Here is a 16,696-nt window from a genome sequence, read left to right as displayed (position 1 = left end):
TAAGTATCTCAAAATTGGGCTAAATATGCTTGGGGTTTTTATAAATCTGAATTCCTAGCCCAAAATTCTAATTGTTCTAAAATATTAATGACCTTAGTTCAAATATAAAATAAGACAAATTAAAATTATTTTTTTGCTTTTAATTATTTATTATATACATTTTCAAAAGTCTTAGTTAAAATAAAATGGACTAAAATTCTAGAAAATTAAAGTTAACCCAAATAAATGCGTAAAAATACTAGGAATACTAAAAAAATTACGCAGGTCAAAAATTACGTGCTTACAGGGTCGTACCTTAGTAGTAGTATCATTTTAGGTGAGCTACATACCAATTATTCGGTAGTTGTTCACCGTTCATCGTTCCGAGCTTATAGGATCCTTTCTTGGTAACCTCGAGAATTTGGTACGGTCCTCCCAGTTCGAACCCAACTTCCCTTCGTTCGGATTCTGGGTATTCAGTGTGACCTTCCTTAGTACTAAGTCCCCAATATTTAAGTATCGAAAGTTGGCCCTTCGATTATAATACCTCTCGATCCGTTGTTTCTGGGCGGCTAACTGGACCAGTGCGGCTTCGCGCCTTTTGTCTAATAGCTCCAGGCTTGTACTCATGGCCTTGTCATTTGATTTCTTTGTTGCATATCGGAATATGACACTTGGTTCACCGACTTCTACCGGTATCAGAGCTTCGGCGCCGTAAACCAGTGAGAACGGGGTGGCCCCGTACTAGACTTTGAGGTCGTGCGGTATGCCCATAGGACTTCGGGTAAGATTACCTTCCATTTTCCTTTGGCATCGGTTAACCTTTTCTTATGGTTTTGGAGTATGGTTTTGTTTGTCGATTCGGCTTGTCCATTCCCACTAGGGTGGTAAGGTGTCTATAAGATTCTTTTGATCTTATGATCTTCGAGAAACTTGGTCACTTTGTTGCCGATAAATTGTTTCCCGTTGTCACATACGATTTCGGATGGCATTCCGAACCGACATATGATGTGGTCCCAAATAAAGTCGATTACTTCCTTCTCCCTGACCTTTCCATACGCCTGTGCTTCAACCCACTTAGAAAAATAGTCAGTCATAAATAAGATAAATTGAGCCTTACCCGGTGCCCATGGAGGAGGGCCAACGAAGTTTATTCCCCACTTCATGAATGACCATGGTGACAAGACCGAATGCAGCAGTTCCCCGGGTTGATGAATCATCGGAGCATGTCTTTGGTATTTGTCACATTTTCGTACGAACTCCTTCGCATCTTTTTCCATGTCGACCTAGTAATAGCCGGCTCTAATTACTTTTCGAACCAATGATTCGGTACTTGAATGATTTCTGCAGGTGGCCTCGTGGATTTCCTTCAGAATGTACTCGGTATCTCCCGGTCCCAAGCCTATTGCTAGCGGGCCATCGAACATTCTTCTGAACAAGGTTCCGTACTCGAAAAAGCTTAATCGGGCTGCCTTTGTGCGAAGGGCCCTCGATTCTTTTGGTTCTGAGGGCAGTTTTTCGGTCTTCAAATATTTTTGGTATTTACTTCTCCAATCCTAAGTTATTCTTGTGGAGTTTATTTCGGCGTGACCTTCTTGTACTACCGATCTCATGAGCTGTACGACTGCCCCCGAGTTGAGCTCGTCTTCTTTGATAGACGACCCTAAGTTTGCAAGGGCATCTGCCTCACTATTTTGATCTCAAGGTATGTGCTGCAAAGTCCACTCTTTGAACTGATTGTAATGCTACCTGAAGCTTATCTAGGTACCTTTGCATTCGTTCTTTTTTGACTTCGAACATTCGGTTAACTTGGTTTACCACAAGGATGGAGTCACACTTAGTTTCGATCACTTCCACCCCCAATATTTTGGCTAGTTCGAGACATGCAATCATGGCCTCATATTCAGCCTCGTTGTTAGTCAATTTCATAGTTCTAATAGATTGCCTAACTATATTGTACGTGGGTGGCTTCAGGACGATGTCGAGTTTGGACTCCTTCATGTTTGAGGCACCATCCATAAAGAGGGTCCAGATTCCCAAAGACGTCCCCGAGTTTACCAACAACTCTCCTTCGACCTCGGTTATTAGGGCCGGCATAAAGTTAGCCACAAAATCTGCCAAAGTTTCAGACTTAATGGTTGTCCGGGGTTGATATTCAATATCGTACCCGCTGATTTCTATGACCTATTTGGCCAATCGTCCTGAGAGTTCGGGTTTATGCATTATATTTCACAATGGGTAAGTTGTCACAACAGATATAACATGGCACTGAAAATACGGTTTATGTTTCCTAAAGGCTCTTAGCAGAGCGAGCGCCAATTTTTCTAGGTGAAGATATCTAGTTTCGGCCTCACCTAAGGTCCTGCTAACATAATAAATTGGAAAATGCATACCTTATTCTTCCCGAACTAGGACTTCACTTACCGCTATTTTTGATACTGCCAAATATGAGTATAGTTGTTCGCCTGCCCTCGGCGTGTGAAGTAGTGGCGGGCTTGATAGATATCGCTTAAGTTCTTCTAAGGCCCGTTGGCATTTCGGGGTCCATGTGAAGTTGTTTTTCTTCTTTAGTAACGAGAAAAATCGGTGGCTCCTATTGGAGCACCTCGAGATGAATCGCCCCAGGGCGGCAATGCGCCTAGTGAGCCTTTGCACGGCCTTCACGTTGTCCACTACCGTGATATCCTCGATAGCTTTGATCTTGTTGGAGTTGATCTCTATTCCTCGATTGGATACCATGAACCCGAAATTTACCTGATCTGACTCCGAACGCACATTTTTTTGGATCCAGCTTCATGTTGTACTTATTCAATATACTAAAGGTTTCCAGCAAATGCTGCAAGGACTTAACTAATATATTGTCAATGTAAACTTTCATGAATTTCCTTATTTGTTCTTCGAACATTCAACTTACTAGGCATTGGTAAATGGCACCAGCATTTTTAATCCAAATGGCATTACATTAAAGCAGTATGTGCCATACTTAGTGATGAACGAGGTCTTTTTCTGATTATCTGAGTTCATTCGTATTTGGTTGTACCCGTAGTGGGCATCGATAAAACTGAGGATCTCGTGGCCGGCCATTGGGATTGATCATGCGATCGATGTTAGGCAAAAAAAAGAGTCATTGGGAAATGCCTTATTTAAATCTTTATAATCCACACATATTCTCAATTTGTCCCTTTTTTAGGGACCAATACTACGTTTGCTAACTATTTCGAGTATTTGACTTCCCGAATGGACCCTATTTTAAGGAGTTTAGTTACCTCGTCCTTGATGAAAGCATGTTTGACCTCGAACTGAGGTCTCCTTTTTTGCTTGACTAGAGGGAATTTCAGGCTCAACTTGTGAGTGGTGATCTCCGGTGGGATCCCTGTCATGTCGAGATGGGACCAAGCAAAACAATCTATGTTAGCTATAAGAAATTGAATGAGTTTTTTGTGAGCTCGGGAATTAACCTCATGCCCAAGTATACCTTCCGATCGGGCAAATGGTCGATCAATATGACCTGCTCCATCTCTTTGACTATTGATTTGGTAGCGTCAGAATCATCGGGAACTATAAAGGATCGAGGAACCCCGTAATCATCGTCTTCGTCAGTCCCCTGTTTGTCCGGTTGGGTCGAGGCCGGCATCGGTGGTTGCTATTTGGCTTCCTGTTTTGCCTCTGAACTTGGTTCATTTGACGACGAGAGTGTCGATAACAGAATTACTTCATCGGATGATGTTGGCTAAGCTACGTGGATCAATTAACACATCTTAACCCTAGATTTATTTATGAATACAGATATTACCAGATCATCGTTGTGAGGCTGCATGATCCCCTCTACATCCTTGTCGCTGAAAGACAAGGTTCCTTCCGGTATATAATCTCAAGTCCGGTTTTCCCTTGTGATGGACACTTTGGTGCGTTTCAACATTGGTCCTTAAGGGACATCGACTCCATCGATGATCATGTTGATAACGTGTTGAGGTTCTTCTGGTTTGGTCTGTTTGGTAGAGTCCCTATTTCTGAAATGATTCTTGGCTCGGTTGCTCAGAAATTCTCGAAAATGATCGTTGTTGAATAATCGGGCTACTTCTTCTCTTAATTATCGACAATCCTCCATTCTGTGGCCATGAGTGCAATGGTACTTGCACATTTGGTTGGTATTTCTTTGGGCTGGATTGGTTTGTAAAGGTCGAGGTCATTTGGAATCTTTGATGCGTCCGATAGCTGATACAATGGAAGCCATATCAACATTAAAGTTGTATTCCGATAATTGTGGTGCTTCTTTAGGTCCGACAGTCCTGTCAAAGCCGTTCTTGCTCATGAGCCCTCGAGAGATCTGACCTCAATCGTTTCTCCTTTCATTTTGCATAGAAATTTGCCCAGATTCGTTGTTTCTACGATCTCCATTAAATGGCTAGTACTAATCTCTATTAGACCTCGTTCCCAGTCAATATCTCTCTTGATTTTATCAACGGGTCTGATAGGATAAATGGACCCGGAAGGAGCCCCAAGTTGATCGTCTTTGACTTTGATCTTTGATTGGTACCGATTATGCACATCGGCCCAAGTAACAGCCAGGTACTCTATCAGATTCTGCTTCACCTGTTGTGAAGCCACCGAGCTTCAAACATTGGGTCCTTGGATAAAGTCTTGAACGGCCCAATCATCAGCGACTGGTGGTAGGTCCATTCGTTCCATTTGGAATCGAGACACGAATTCTCTGAGCATTTATTTGTCCTTCTGCTTTACCTTGAAAAGGTCCGACTTCCTGGTCTCGACCTTGATGGGTCCGACGTGTTCCTTTACAAAATGAGTCAATAAAATTATGTGGTAAATTATGATACCATATCATAGCTCCCTTTGACAGGGTCTCTTCGAATTTCTTTAGTAAGACGAATTCGATATTATCATCTTCTAGATTATTTTCTTTGATGGCACATCTGTAAGAGGTGACATGCTCGTTCGAGTCGGTCGTTCCATTGTATATAGGAATATCGGGCATGCGTAACTTCTTTGGGATCGACTTAGGAGCCGCGCTCGGGGGAAAAAGGTTTTTGCATGAACTTTTGGAGTTCAGTCTCTTCAATATCGGTGGTGCTCCCGGGATTTGATCGACCCTGGAGTTATAGGTTTCCACCTTCTTATTCTTGTCGTTTGCCTCAATCTTCTTTTCTCCCGACTCAATTCGTTTTGTCAGTTCCTCAAACATCCTCATGATTATAGGATTGGTCCCCGATTCTTTCTTGTTCGATCTCTTAAGACCGATTCAACTCTGTGAACAACTTCTTGGGATAGCTCGGGATCAATCCTACTCGGTGGGTGATTCTAGTTCTAGAGCTGGCTATCACCGCCTGTTGAGCCTCTAACATTTCAAAGATCACCCGCAGGTTGATTCTGCCATCTTCACCGCCATACATGCTTTGAGCGTCTGGTCGAACATTCCTACAGATGTTGTCCTCGGGATTGATGGCCAAATTTACGTTGATTGCTACATGTGAGGTGACATCGATTGGATCTGCAGTCGGGGCTCCATCGAGATCGATTAGAGGTTTGTCGTTCCCCAGTTTTATGTTATCATTTTCGCCGTAGTGGCCGAAATCATTGTCAATGTGTAGGGGTGCTGACTGAGAGTTCGACATTTAGGTCCTGGAATCAAAGACACTCCAAAGAACAAGTGTAAAATAGTATGTGTTATAAAAATTTGTATCAAATAACCACTATTATTCTTAGCCCCACAGTGGGCGCCAAACTGTTTACCCTCAAAATCGGATAACAATTAAATTTATACGTGGTTTTAAGGATACGTGATATAACTTAATAAAAATTGAGAAAACAGATTAATATTGAAAGCAATGACAAAAAAGTGAATGCAAACCGCACAAGTTGAACAGTGTTAGCCTTGAAGGTTAGTCACCCTCGAGCCAGAAAGTGGCTCAAGCGATGTCAGAATAGAATAGTAAGATAATAAGAACTAAAAATAACAATGTATAGCCTTTGGATGCGTATTGCAATATGTATTATAAATAATCAGACCCCATTTATATAGTAGAGGAGTCCTGTTTTGGATACAATTCTACAAAAGTTAAAAAATCTCATTATTTGCTAATTATTCGGTATCTCGTTGATACGTGCCAAGATTTTCGCCGTGATATTCAACCGGTTACGGATATCTCGGCATTCCATTATTCGGTCCGGTAATATTTCCTTGAGCCTGATCGGAGTCGGGGTTGGTTCCGGAGCTACGGGCTCGATGATTTTGAAGACGCATGCTCTCATTTTGTACCTTGGTTCGATATAATCCGGGGTCGATCTTTAACTCATCAGGTTTCAGCCCCGATCTGTCATGCAATAGAAGAGTCCGATTTCGATCGTATATAGATAGAAAAAATTCATAGTTAAGTGACCATCTATGAAATTTATCCAAAATTTTCTTCTCAATGATTTTTGGGATTCGAAATAAGACAAAATCATATCATTTGACCTCTACGTTTTGGCACATATGCATGCAAAAACCGAAAGGAAAAAGTATTGGTGGTCAATGCAATCCAATCTGAATATAGTAATAGGAAGAAGTAGTTCACGACCATGTCACTTGGTAGCGAGTTGGGAAAATGTCTGTGACAGCGGGCACGGCAAAAGATCCATGTTTGTAGGAAGGTTTGAAATTTTTAAAAAGGGATTTTGGACAAAACAAATAGATAACCTAATAATGTAAGGATATGGGAGAATTCATGTCACATGCAAACATTGTTGGTAGGTGAAAAAAGAATGTCAAAGCTATAAGACAATTGCTGGCATAATATCGATACATTGTGTCTTTTAAGTCCTTTCCGATCACTTTTAACCCACGGCAAAATTTATTTATTTATATTTGATAACCGCAAAAGTGTATAAATTTTGTATATGTTTTGTATATAACATACAAAATTGTATAAATATAAAAAAAATATTTTTCGACTATTATTTTGAAAACGGCTATACAATGTCATTTTCTCGTTCGGTTTGGATCGGTTTTTCTTCTTAAAAGGTCAAATCAAATAAATCAATTTTCAAATATGTGAACCAAACAAATCAATTAACTCGATTTTTTATAGGTTTGTTTTTGTCGATTTTTATCGATTTTTCAGTTATTTCGATTTTTTGTTCCTTAACCTCGCTTAAAACATAGTAAGCATTCTAATATTGGTAGTTTAGACTTATTGTTTGAACTAAAAGTGTCAAGCGAAATATTACAAGTGAAATAATACTCTAATCGATATAATCAACCAAATAAAAATACTTGATTCTTTTTCAAATGCTAAGATTTCTTATAGAATAATATTTCAATAGCAGTTGTATCTACAGAAAGAAGTTTTTCTAAATTAAATTTGATAACATCTTACTTAGAATCCACAATATGTCAAGAGAGAATAAATGGATTAAATATATTATCAATGTAGAAAATATTATTAGAATAACTCGATTATAACAAAAAATTATTTATAATTTTATGTTCACACCCAACTATGGTTTATTTATAATTTGTTTTATCACGCCCAACTATACTTTCCGAAAAGAGACTAAGTTGGCATTGCATAGAAGACAATTCGATCAAATTTTCGAGCTATAAAATAGTGATTTGAGAATTAAACTAAACAGATTCAACTAATAGAAAGCAGGGAAACTATCAACTAATAAGATGGTGGTTGTATTCAAGATTAAGAAGCATGGGGTTACGACTTCCTCAATTATCAGACTACTCCTTGTTATGCTAGTTATAATCTCGCTAATTAATCTTGTAATAACCCGATAGGTCATTTATAGTTTTACCGTTTATTTATGTGTTTTGAGACCTCGTATAACTCCGTTTAGCTTTTCTCAATTTGCATGCACAATCCGTGTCCTTTTTTCGGAAGGCTTTTATGAGAAAATTGATGAAAATATTAAATCGTGTCTTAAAACTCATTTGAGTTGACTTCAGCCAAAGTTTTGAGTAAACGGATCTGAATCAGTATTGACGGTCCGAGTGGGTCCATATCGTCATTTGGACTTGGGTGTATGCCCAGAATCTAATTCGGAAGTCCCTAGCTTGAATTAACGCAATTTGTTGAAAACAAGAAATCTAAAGGTTTACAGAATTCCTAAGTTTGACCGTAAGTTGACTTTATTGCTATTGGGTTTGAATTTCTGTTCCGAAACTTGGTATAAGTTCATTACAGTATTTATAACTTTTTCGCAAAATTTAGTGCAAAGCGGAGTTGATTTAACATAATTCGAATGTCTAGTTGAAAAGTTGCACGTTCTTAAGTTTCATTGAAAATTTCATTCGTTTGGGTGTCAGATTCGTAGTTCTAGGTGTTATTTTGGTGTTTTGATCGTGCGAGCGAGTTCATATGATGTTTTATACTTGTGTAGATGTTTGGTTTGGATCCCCAAGGGCTCGAGTGAGTTTCGGACGCGTGGCAGATTGAAAGAGTTGGAACTTTGCTGGTTCTAGTACAGGCCTCAGACATTGCGAGGTCTGGTTCATATTTGCGATGATACAGGGCCTCTGTCAGGTTCGCTTTTGCGAACAACTTCATCACAATTGAAAAAAAGGGATAGGATAATAGGGATCGCAATTGCAATCAATTGGTTGCTTTTTCGAAGCTCCATTGTTCGCATTTGCAAACAAACCATCCAATTGCGATGGTAGCAGAGATGTGGGCTTCTTTGCATTTGCGAAGCTTTTCTCGCTTTTGCGGGATTTGCATTTGCGAATCCTAAGTCGCAATTACGACATCTGCGCCTGGACAAAATCGGGGAAAAACAAGATTTAGCCCATTTCTTTCAAACTCTCAACCCTAAACACCCTAGCGGAGATTTTCCAAAGAGATTTTCTTCCTAAATACATTGGTAAATGACTTAATTTATTTCTTTTCAGTTACCCCATTACATTTCATAAGCTTTCAACATCGAATCTAGGATCTTCATGGTAGAAATTAGGAGTTTGGGTAGAATTAGGAATTTTTGTAAATTTAGGATTTAGACCTCGAATTGAGGTCGAAATTCAAAAGTAATTACATAACTGGGCTCGGGTGTAAATGGGTGATTGGGTTTTGGTCGAATCTCGGGTTTTGACCAAGCGGGCCTAGGGTTGACTTTTGTTGATTTTTTTTTCAAAATCATTAAAGATTTAATTTTTTTCATGGGTAGTTTCTAAATTTTATTTTTCATTGTTTGAATGATATTTGGTTAGATTTGATTGGTTTGGAGGCGGATTTTAGAGGATAGGACCCGGTTGAGCTTTGAGTTGATTGTAGAGCGAGGTAAGTATTGCGGTTAGCCTTGCTTGAGGGATTAGAGCTTGTTTGCCTATTTTTTACGTGATTAATGTGTGGGTACAATGTATATGTGAGGTGACGGGCATTTATGCATTGTTGTGGGATAAGGCATGTAGGTGTACTTGTTTCCTTGTGATTTATTGCCTTTTTTATTTATGATATCCTTGCTTAGATTAGATTATTACTTATTTGATCATTCCTTCCGTGGTTATTGCTTAATTACTAATGATTGAGTATTTTGAAAGTTTGAGGTTTGGTATCTTAGAATCATATTTGACGTAAAGCACATTCTTCGTACTATTTATCTCTCAAAATTTATATTATCTTTACTACATGGTAAGGAAGAGTGTTAAAGTACGAAGGGTGATGCCGTATCATTTCATTATCTCATTTACTGATTAATACAAAGTGAGGAAGAGAATTAAAGTACGAAGGGTAATGTCGTGCCATCCGTATCATTTATTCATTATCACATGGTAAGATCGAGAGTAAAAGAAATATTCATTAATACATGGGCAAATCGAGAGTAAAAGCACGAACGGTGATGCCGTACCATTTCATTTTACTTATATCATCATTTCATGGTAAGGATGAGATAAAATCACGAAGGGTGATAATGTACCATCTTTATACCATATGTTTATCTGTCTTCATTGGTTGATGAGTTATTTGGCTATCTTATGAAGTAATATCTGTCATAGTTATTGTATCTTTTCCCCCTTTCGCATGTCCCCTCCCAATTGTACATCGTTAAATCTATGTTTTGTTGTTGTTTTACACATATACATGTTTAATTATGTGAGTGTCCTGTCATGCCTCGTCACCACCTCGTCGAGGTTAGGCTCGACATTTACGGAGTACATTGGGTCGGTTATACTCATACTACACTTATGCACTTCTTGTGCAGATTTTGGTATTGGTTCCAGCGGTGAGTGAGGTGCGTCAGCTCGGATCATTGCATATGGAGACTTGAGGTAGATCTGTTGGCATCCGCAGACCTTGGAGTCCCCTTTTTCTTCCCTCTTTTACTTCTCATTTCATTCCAAATAGTTGTATTTATCTCAGACTAAGTTTGTAGAATTTCTAGTAGCTTGTGTACTCGTGACTCCAGATCTTTAGAAGTAGATACTATTACATGCCTTATGTTGGTGTTGTATTAGATTGATTTCCTATCTCTCGTTATTTATCATCATTTTGTTTAAAATATTAAAATTTAGCTATGTAACTATTTCACATAGCAAGTGGATGTTAGGCGCCATCACGACTCCGAGATTGGGATTCCGGGTCATGACAATTCTCTGTGGATCATGAGCACTCAACTTACCACAGTTATCTCTCTATTAATCACTTTATTATACTAGATGTGTTCACTCGAACTGCTGTAGCAAGATATATTAACAACTCACAGTAACCACGTCAAAGCTTTGTCATTTCTAAACCTTCTTTTAAATCCAAAGCATTAATCTCTCAAATACCTAGGAGTGGCTTATTCAAGAATAACCTAAGCAATGTACTCTTTTCTCAAGAAATACAAACTAAATAGACATCGTTAATCAAGGGACCTTGAATTAACTAAGATAAGCACGTAGTTTAATAATAGAGTATTAAAAAGGCTCCATTAGTACCACATGCAGTCAGAATTCATCCTACAAATAGTTACATTAAACCCTAGATGAGAAAGTTAGCTACTCATAATAATATGTGAATATACATTACTAAAATTCATAACCAACAAGGAATAATAGGAAGAAAAAGGGGAAATCGTTGCCGAATCCGTTCACCTTGTTCTTTGCGTGTTTTTGCTTCCAAAAGTGATGTGTAACCTTTCCAAGTCATATCAATGGCTTGCATGGGTGAACTTGGCCAATCCAACCTCAAATAAGATAGCTGGGCATTTGCGCTTGGCCTCGCGCGACACTAGGCTTGTGAACGAGCATTAGTTTTTCTTTTTCTTCTTCCTTTCTTGCGATGGCTCGTGCCCTGTGCTCGAGTTACTGTGTTGCATGAATGGAAAATCCCTTGGCTCATTTGCTCCTCTCTCGACGCGAGGCTAGTTGTTCTTCTTGTGCCGTCACTCCCATTGTTTTCTAAATTATCATCCTCTTTTCATCAACTTTCATCCAGCACGTTCCTACAAAGTGGAAACACGTAATAAACATAATTTTCATCCAATAACTATGCAAATCTCTCGCAAATCACATAAGATATGAGACATAAATATACTCAAAATATGCACTTCTTACTAATTGTCACTTAATCTCAAGAATTTAGAAAAATACACTTCAAATAAAAATATATAGGAAGCTTTGTCAAAAATAAAAAAATAAAAATAAAAGATTAAGGAATCTTATCAAGATTTGGCTTAAGGCCACCAATAGTGTTGAGACTTGAGTTGCGCTTACCCATTTAATAAGCCTTGCGCGACACGAATCTAATTAGAAAGGTTGTAATGCTTGTACCAAACATCGGATGCGATATTGAAAAAAAGAAAAGAAAAAAAAAGGTCTTTTTCCCCGGGCACTAAAGGAAAGTATATATTTAGGTCCCAGAGGGAAACATAAATGAAAAATAGAGCTTAAATCTTTTGATATTTGACACAAATTCCAATTTGGCAATATCAAGATTTTTACATAATACGTTTTACCAATTTCAATAGACTTGTCGCAACAATTAATGAATTTTAACACTAAGTTTAATTTGTAAAGTATTTGGCTAAAGTTAGACTTTTTACAGAGAAGACGAACTTACATTTAATAGGTGGACAATAATTGGTTGAGGCCAAGAAAAAAGAGTATTTAAAGATAAAGTTGAAAAATGAAATATTTGTAAGTTGCGAGTTATGTTTAAACATGAATTTACTTGGCAAAGAAGTTAATTATTTGTGAGTCAATTTTATTATTTTACTTGAGATACTCTGTAAATTAACTTGTTAATATTGAAGTTTAGTATTTACAAGTATTGATATTTAAGATAATACTTTTGGCCATGGGTTTAATTTCTTTCATGTCTAATGGACAGTGGTTCTTTGTGCGGTTAATTAGCTATGGCATGGGTGTCATGGCCAAAAGTACAAGAGGCATGGCATTATTAATATCACCATTTCATTACCTAGGAGTTTGATATCTTTGTTCCTCCCAGGCTCCCATCTAACTCCTATAAACAAGAGCCGGTTATAAGATTGAATGACCCAATATTATGATATATGCACATTACAGTAAAGCTTACTTAGAGCTACTCGTTCTTTAAAATGGTAAACGCAAAAGACACTACATTTCTAAGACCAAAAATTAAGGAATAAAAAAATCATTCTCCTCTAAAGGGAAAATCCAAAAATAAAATGGATGACTGCAGTGACTTCTCTTATAACTCACTCAAGGAGATAAAATAAAGGGAATAATAATTGAAGTAGAATTAAAGAGGCTAGTGATTTGCTTAGATTCTAATTAATATTCATATTCCCAGCAAAAATGGCAACTACATATAATTGATACAAGCTCTATTTAAGGTCTGCTTTATGTTTTGGTTAACTAACTGGCGATCATCTTTGCATATAAACTTTGACCTCGTCTTTTAAAAGCAATTCCATTTCTCCACCATCACATGCATAGACACGATATCAATTATCATATCATTAATTAGGAGTTAAAAAGGGATGAAATATCATTTAAAGAAGCTAGTACAATTTGGGTGGAACATTAATGACACCTTTACCATGCCACACTTACACTCGTTCGTAAACCAACCAACTCATTACTAGCTTGAGTTTAACACCGTAAAACTTTTATATTATCAGATCAATTAAAAGTGAATTACAAGTAATTTCTCGTAAGGATGTATTATTAATTTGAAAAATAACATAGATAAACACCAAGTAAATTCTTACAGGCATAGACGGTCCCAGCCAATCGCTCCCAAATCGCTACTATTATTCACATATACTTCCTCCGTTCACTTTTACTTGTTGGTTATAGACTAATAAGTAATAATATATTCACCTTTGCTTGTTCACACGAAAAAAATAATCTTTTATTTATTTATTTATATTTTACCCTTATCATTAACTACTTATTTCCCAAATTATTTTTTAAATTTTTTGGAAATACTTTTATTATGGGTAAAATTATAAAATATATATTTTATTTATTCTTAAGGGGCATAAAAAATCCAAAGTGAACAACTAAAATGAACTGAGAGAGAGTAATTAAACTTTATACATATTTTCTTTTTCTTACATTCTTAAGGAAACTCAAATAGTAACAATGTCGAAATAACAATTACATTAAGAATTATATGAATCTGTTTCATTAATCGAACTTTTTGGCCACGTACTGTTTCGCTAAACAAAAATATAGTAGATACAATGGAAAAGGAATAGAATAATATGGTTTGAGTTTATATACACAGACTACTAAAGTACTATCCAATTTTTGCTAAATCAGCTCCCAAAAAATTGATTCTCTTGAAGGAGAGGCTTTTTTTTTTTCTTTTTCATCCTAAAAGGAGAGTTGATGTGGCAAAATTTAGTGGGTTTTATACCCCGTTTGACCAAGCTGCAAAAATCAGCATATTTTAAGAAATATTTTTTCCGAAAGTATTTTTCTTAAAAGTACTTTTGGTAAGAAGCAGTGTGTGTCTAGCTAATTAGTTTGAAAAGCACTTCTGAGTAGTAATTAGTGTTTGGTCAAACTTTAAAAAAACTGTTTTTAAGTGTATTTTTCTCAAAAGTGCTTCTCAAAAAAGTTCTTTTGAAGAGAAACTATTTTTTCTACTTCTCCAAAACTATTTCTGTTTTTCCTCAAAAATACTTTTTTTTTTTCCTTCTAGAAATTTCGCCAAACACCTCAATTTTTTTGCCAAAAAGTATTTTTGGCCAAACACGCTATTACTGTTTATCTATTCTTGTATACAGTGTATGAAAGACAAGTTTGCCCCTACCATGCTAACTAAAGCAAAATCATACCCCAGAAAGCCAGCGAAAGTACTCGCTAATCTCCTCCCCAACGCGGCCAGCCTCCAAATCGTCCACTGGAACGACAATGTCACTCCGGCGACTACTACCACTGAAGAAAAACCTTCCGGAGCTACGGAATGATGCAATCCGGTCAACGTAATCACGTAGCCAACTCCGTCCGCCGGAAACTTCAGCTGTTAAACCCTCTCCCGGCGGCTCTGGTACCGGATCTCCGGTTAAATCCTTATCAGAAACTTCACTCCGCCGAATGGAATCTACGGACAACTCGTGGCCTTCTTCAACAATATATTCAAATGAACCAATCGAATAGGACCTCCGGCCCGCGGAATCCGACCCGACCCGTCTCCGACTCACGCTACCAATTTCGAGTCGGAAACTACCGGTATTACTATTAGGAGTGCCAATGGTAGGGTTTTCAGAATTTGTTGCTGTTAATATCTTGTTCAGTACGTCAGCGTCGGTGGGGGCCACAGTAGAGCGGCAAAGAGGACAGGACAGATTTGTTAGAAGCCATGTGTCAATGCACTCGCGGTGGAACGCATGACAGCAAAGTGGAAGAAGACGCAGCTGATCGTGCGATTCGAATTTGGAGAGACAAACTGCACAGTCAATTCCAGTCAAACTGCCAGTCACAGAACCAAAACTGAACAGCGGCAATGACTCGAACAGTCGACCGGAGAGACGATTTGAAATAGCAGCGGGATGAGAAATTACGTCGTCTGCGGCGGCGTAGGTTCGGGAGGAGCGGCGGGAGAGGAGGCGGAGGAGGAGGTAAATGGAAGCGGAAACGATAATGGCGGTGGCGACGACAATAATAACAATCACAATCGATGAAGAAGTGGTTTTGACGTTCGAAATATGTGCTTCTGCGGCGGTGCTGGGAATCGTGCCACCGCCGACGCTGGTGAAGTACAGAGGCGGTGGCTGTGTATAATAGGCGGACATTTTGCAGATTTGATATTGAAAGACAGAGAGAGAAAGTGGGAAGTTTTGGGCGGGTAATTATTAGTTAAGTGATATTCTGTAGAGAGAGAAAATGGAAACAGAGGAGAGTATTTATGTTCATGTGTTTGTGTCTGTGTGTGTTTAATGTGGGTTTTTGGTGTTTGAAAGATCACGTGAAGAGCACGAAGAAGGGCTTCCAACAAGGCAACCTTAAAAATTGGTAGTAATGGAAGAGACGTGGACATGGGTGGTTACGTTCGCATGTTATAGAAAAATATGTCAATGGTAGTTCCATTTTGCTGATGTTATTGTATTGAAGAGAATGAGAGTGAGGGAAGAAGAGGACAACAGATCAGATCAGTAGGTGAGAGAAATAAATAGATACGGTTTATATATAGAGAGATGAGGCAGGATTCAGGAGCAGGGGCAGAGGCTAGAGCCTGGCTGCGTGATTACTGTTTTTGCCTTTTGGTGGGCCGTTTTCTTTAAAAGGATTTAGGGGTCCTTGGCCGTATGTACTAGAGGAAGATAATAAGAGTAATATGTACGAATTTTGATACTATTAAATATAAATCTCTGGTTTGGTAGTGTGTTTTAATGTGTGTACAACTAATATATATACTTAGTGCTACATTTATTTGGTATTATCCTATATATAATTAATACATAGTAAATCATGACATTAGTAATACATGATTTTAATGCATGAATAAGCATATATGCACCCTTATACAATGCATGTTATTTTTAATACGCCAAATCAAACAGTGGATAATAAATAATCCCATCATAAGTAATCTTAACATTACTAATTTCAACATTACTAATACATTATATTCAATAGTCAATACTATTCTTATACATCCTACCAAATAACCTCTTACTTCATTTGACCATCATTTTTGCTTACCATGAAAAACACTGGAAAAATATGTAACGCAAAAACATATACTACAAACTTTCTTATGCTTGTACCAAATTAAGTGATTTAGTGAAAATAAGTATTATTTAGGAAGTATTGATTATATAATATGTATTTTTTAACTAAAATTAAAAATGTATAACTTGTAATGATCTGGTCGATCGTTTTGTGTATTGTAGCCTTGTTCTCCTATTTATCACTTCTTCTATGTTCATTCATGGTGATGTAACTTGCCGAAGTAGTTGATTGGTTTCGGGCAAATGGAGTGAATTAGGACACTTAGTTCTAAGATTGGAAGCTTAAGTTGAAAGTATTGACCGCAGTTTGACTTTTATGTCGACGACTCTGTAATATAGTTTTGATGGTTCCAATAGCTTCATATGGTGATTTTGGACTTAGGTGTATGTCCGAATATTGATTTGGAGGTCCGTAGGTCGTTTTGGGTTGAATTGGCGAAAGTTGGAAAGTTGAAAGGTTGGAAGATTGGGAGGTTTGACCCAGAGTTGACTTTGTTAATACCGAGCTCTGATTTTGGTTTCGGGAAATCGAATAGGTCCGTTGATTCATTTATGACCTATGTGCAAA

The 16,696-nt window shown here is 37.7% G+C and overlaps 1 protein-coding gene across 1 annotated transcript; it reads right to left on the bottom strand.

Moving 5' to 3' along the window:
• Positions 1-13,561: 13,561 nt before the first annotated feature.
• On the bottom strand, positions 13,562-15,707 carry LOC107763509 (E3 ubiquitin-protein ligase ATL4-like). Its single transcript, XM_016581995.2, has one exon. The coding sequence runs from the start codon at positions 15,187-15,189 to the stop codon at positions 14,227-14,229; it is 963 nt and encodes a 320-aa protein (XP_016437481.1). The 5' UTR covers positions 15,190-15,707; the 3' UTR covers positions 13,562-14,226.
• Between the last annotated feature and the right edge of the window lie 989 nt (positions 15,708-16,696).

The sequence above is a fragment of the Nicotiana tabacum genome, chromosome 1 (genome assembly GCF_000715075.1).
Source record: "Nicotiana tabacum cultivar K326 chromosome 1, ASM71507v2, whole genome shotgun sequence".
NCBI classification, from domain to species: Eukaryota; Viridiplantae; Streptophyta; class Magnoliopsida; order Solanales; family Solanaceae; genus Nicotiana; species Nicotiana tabacum.
Note: the sequence above shows the minus strand (reverse complement) of the source record. Positions and strands in the feature narration are given on the sequence as shown.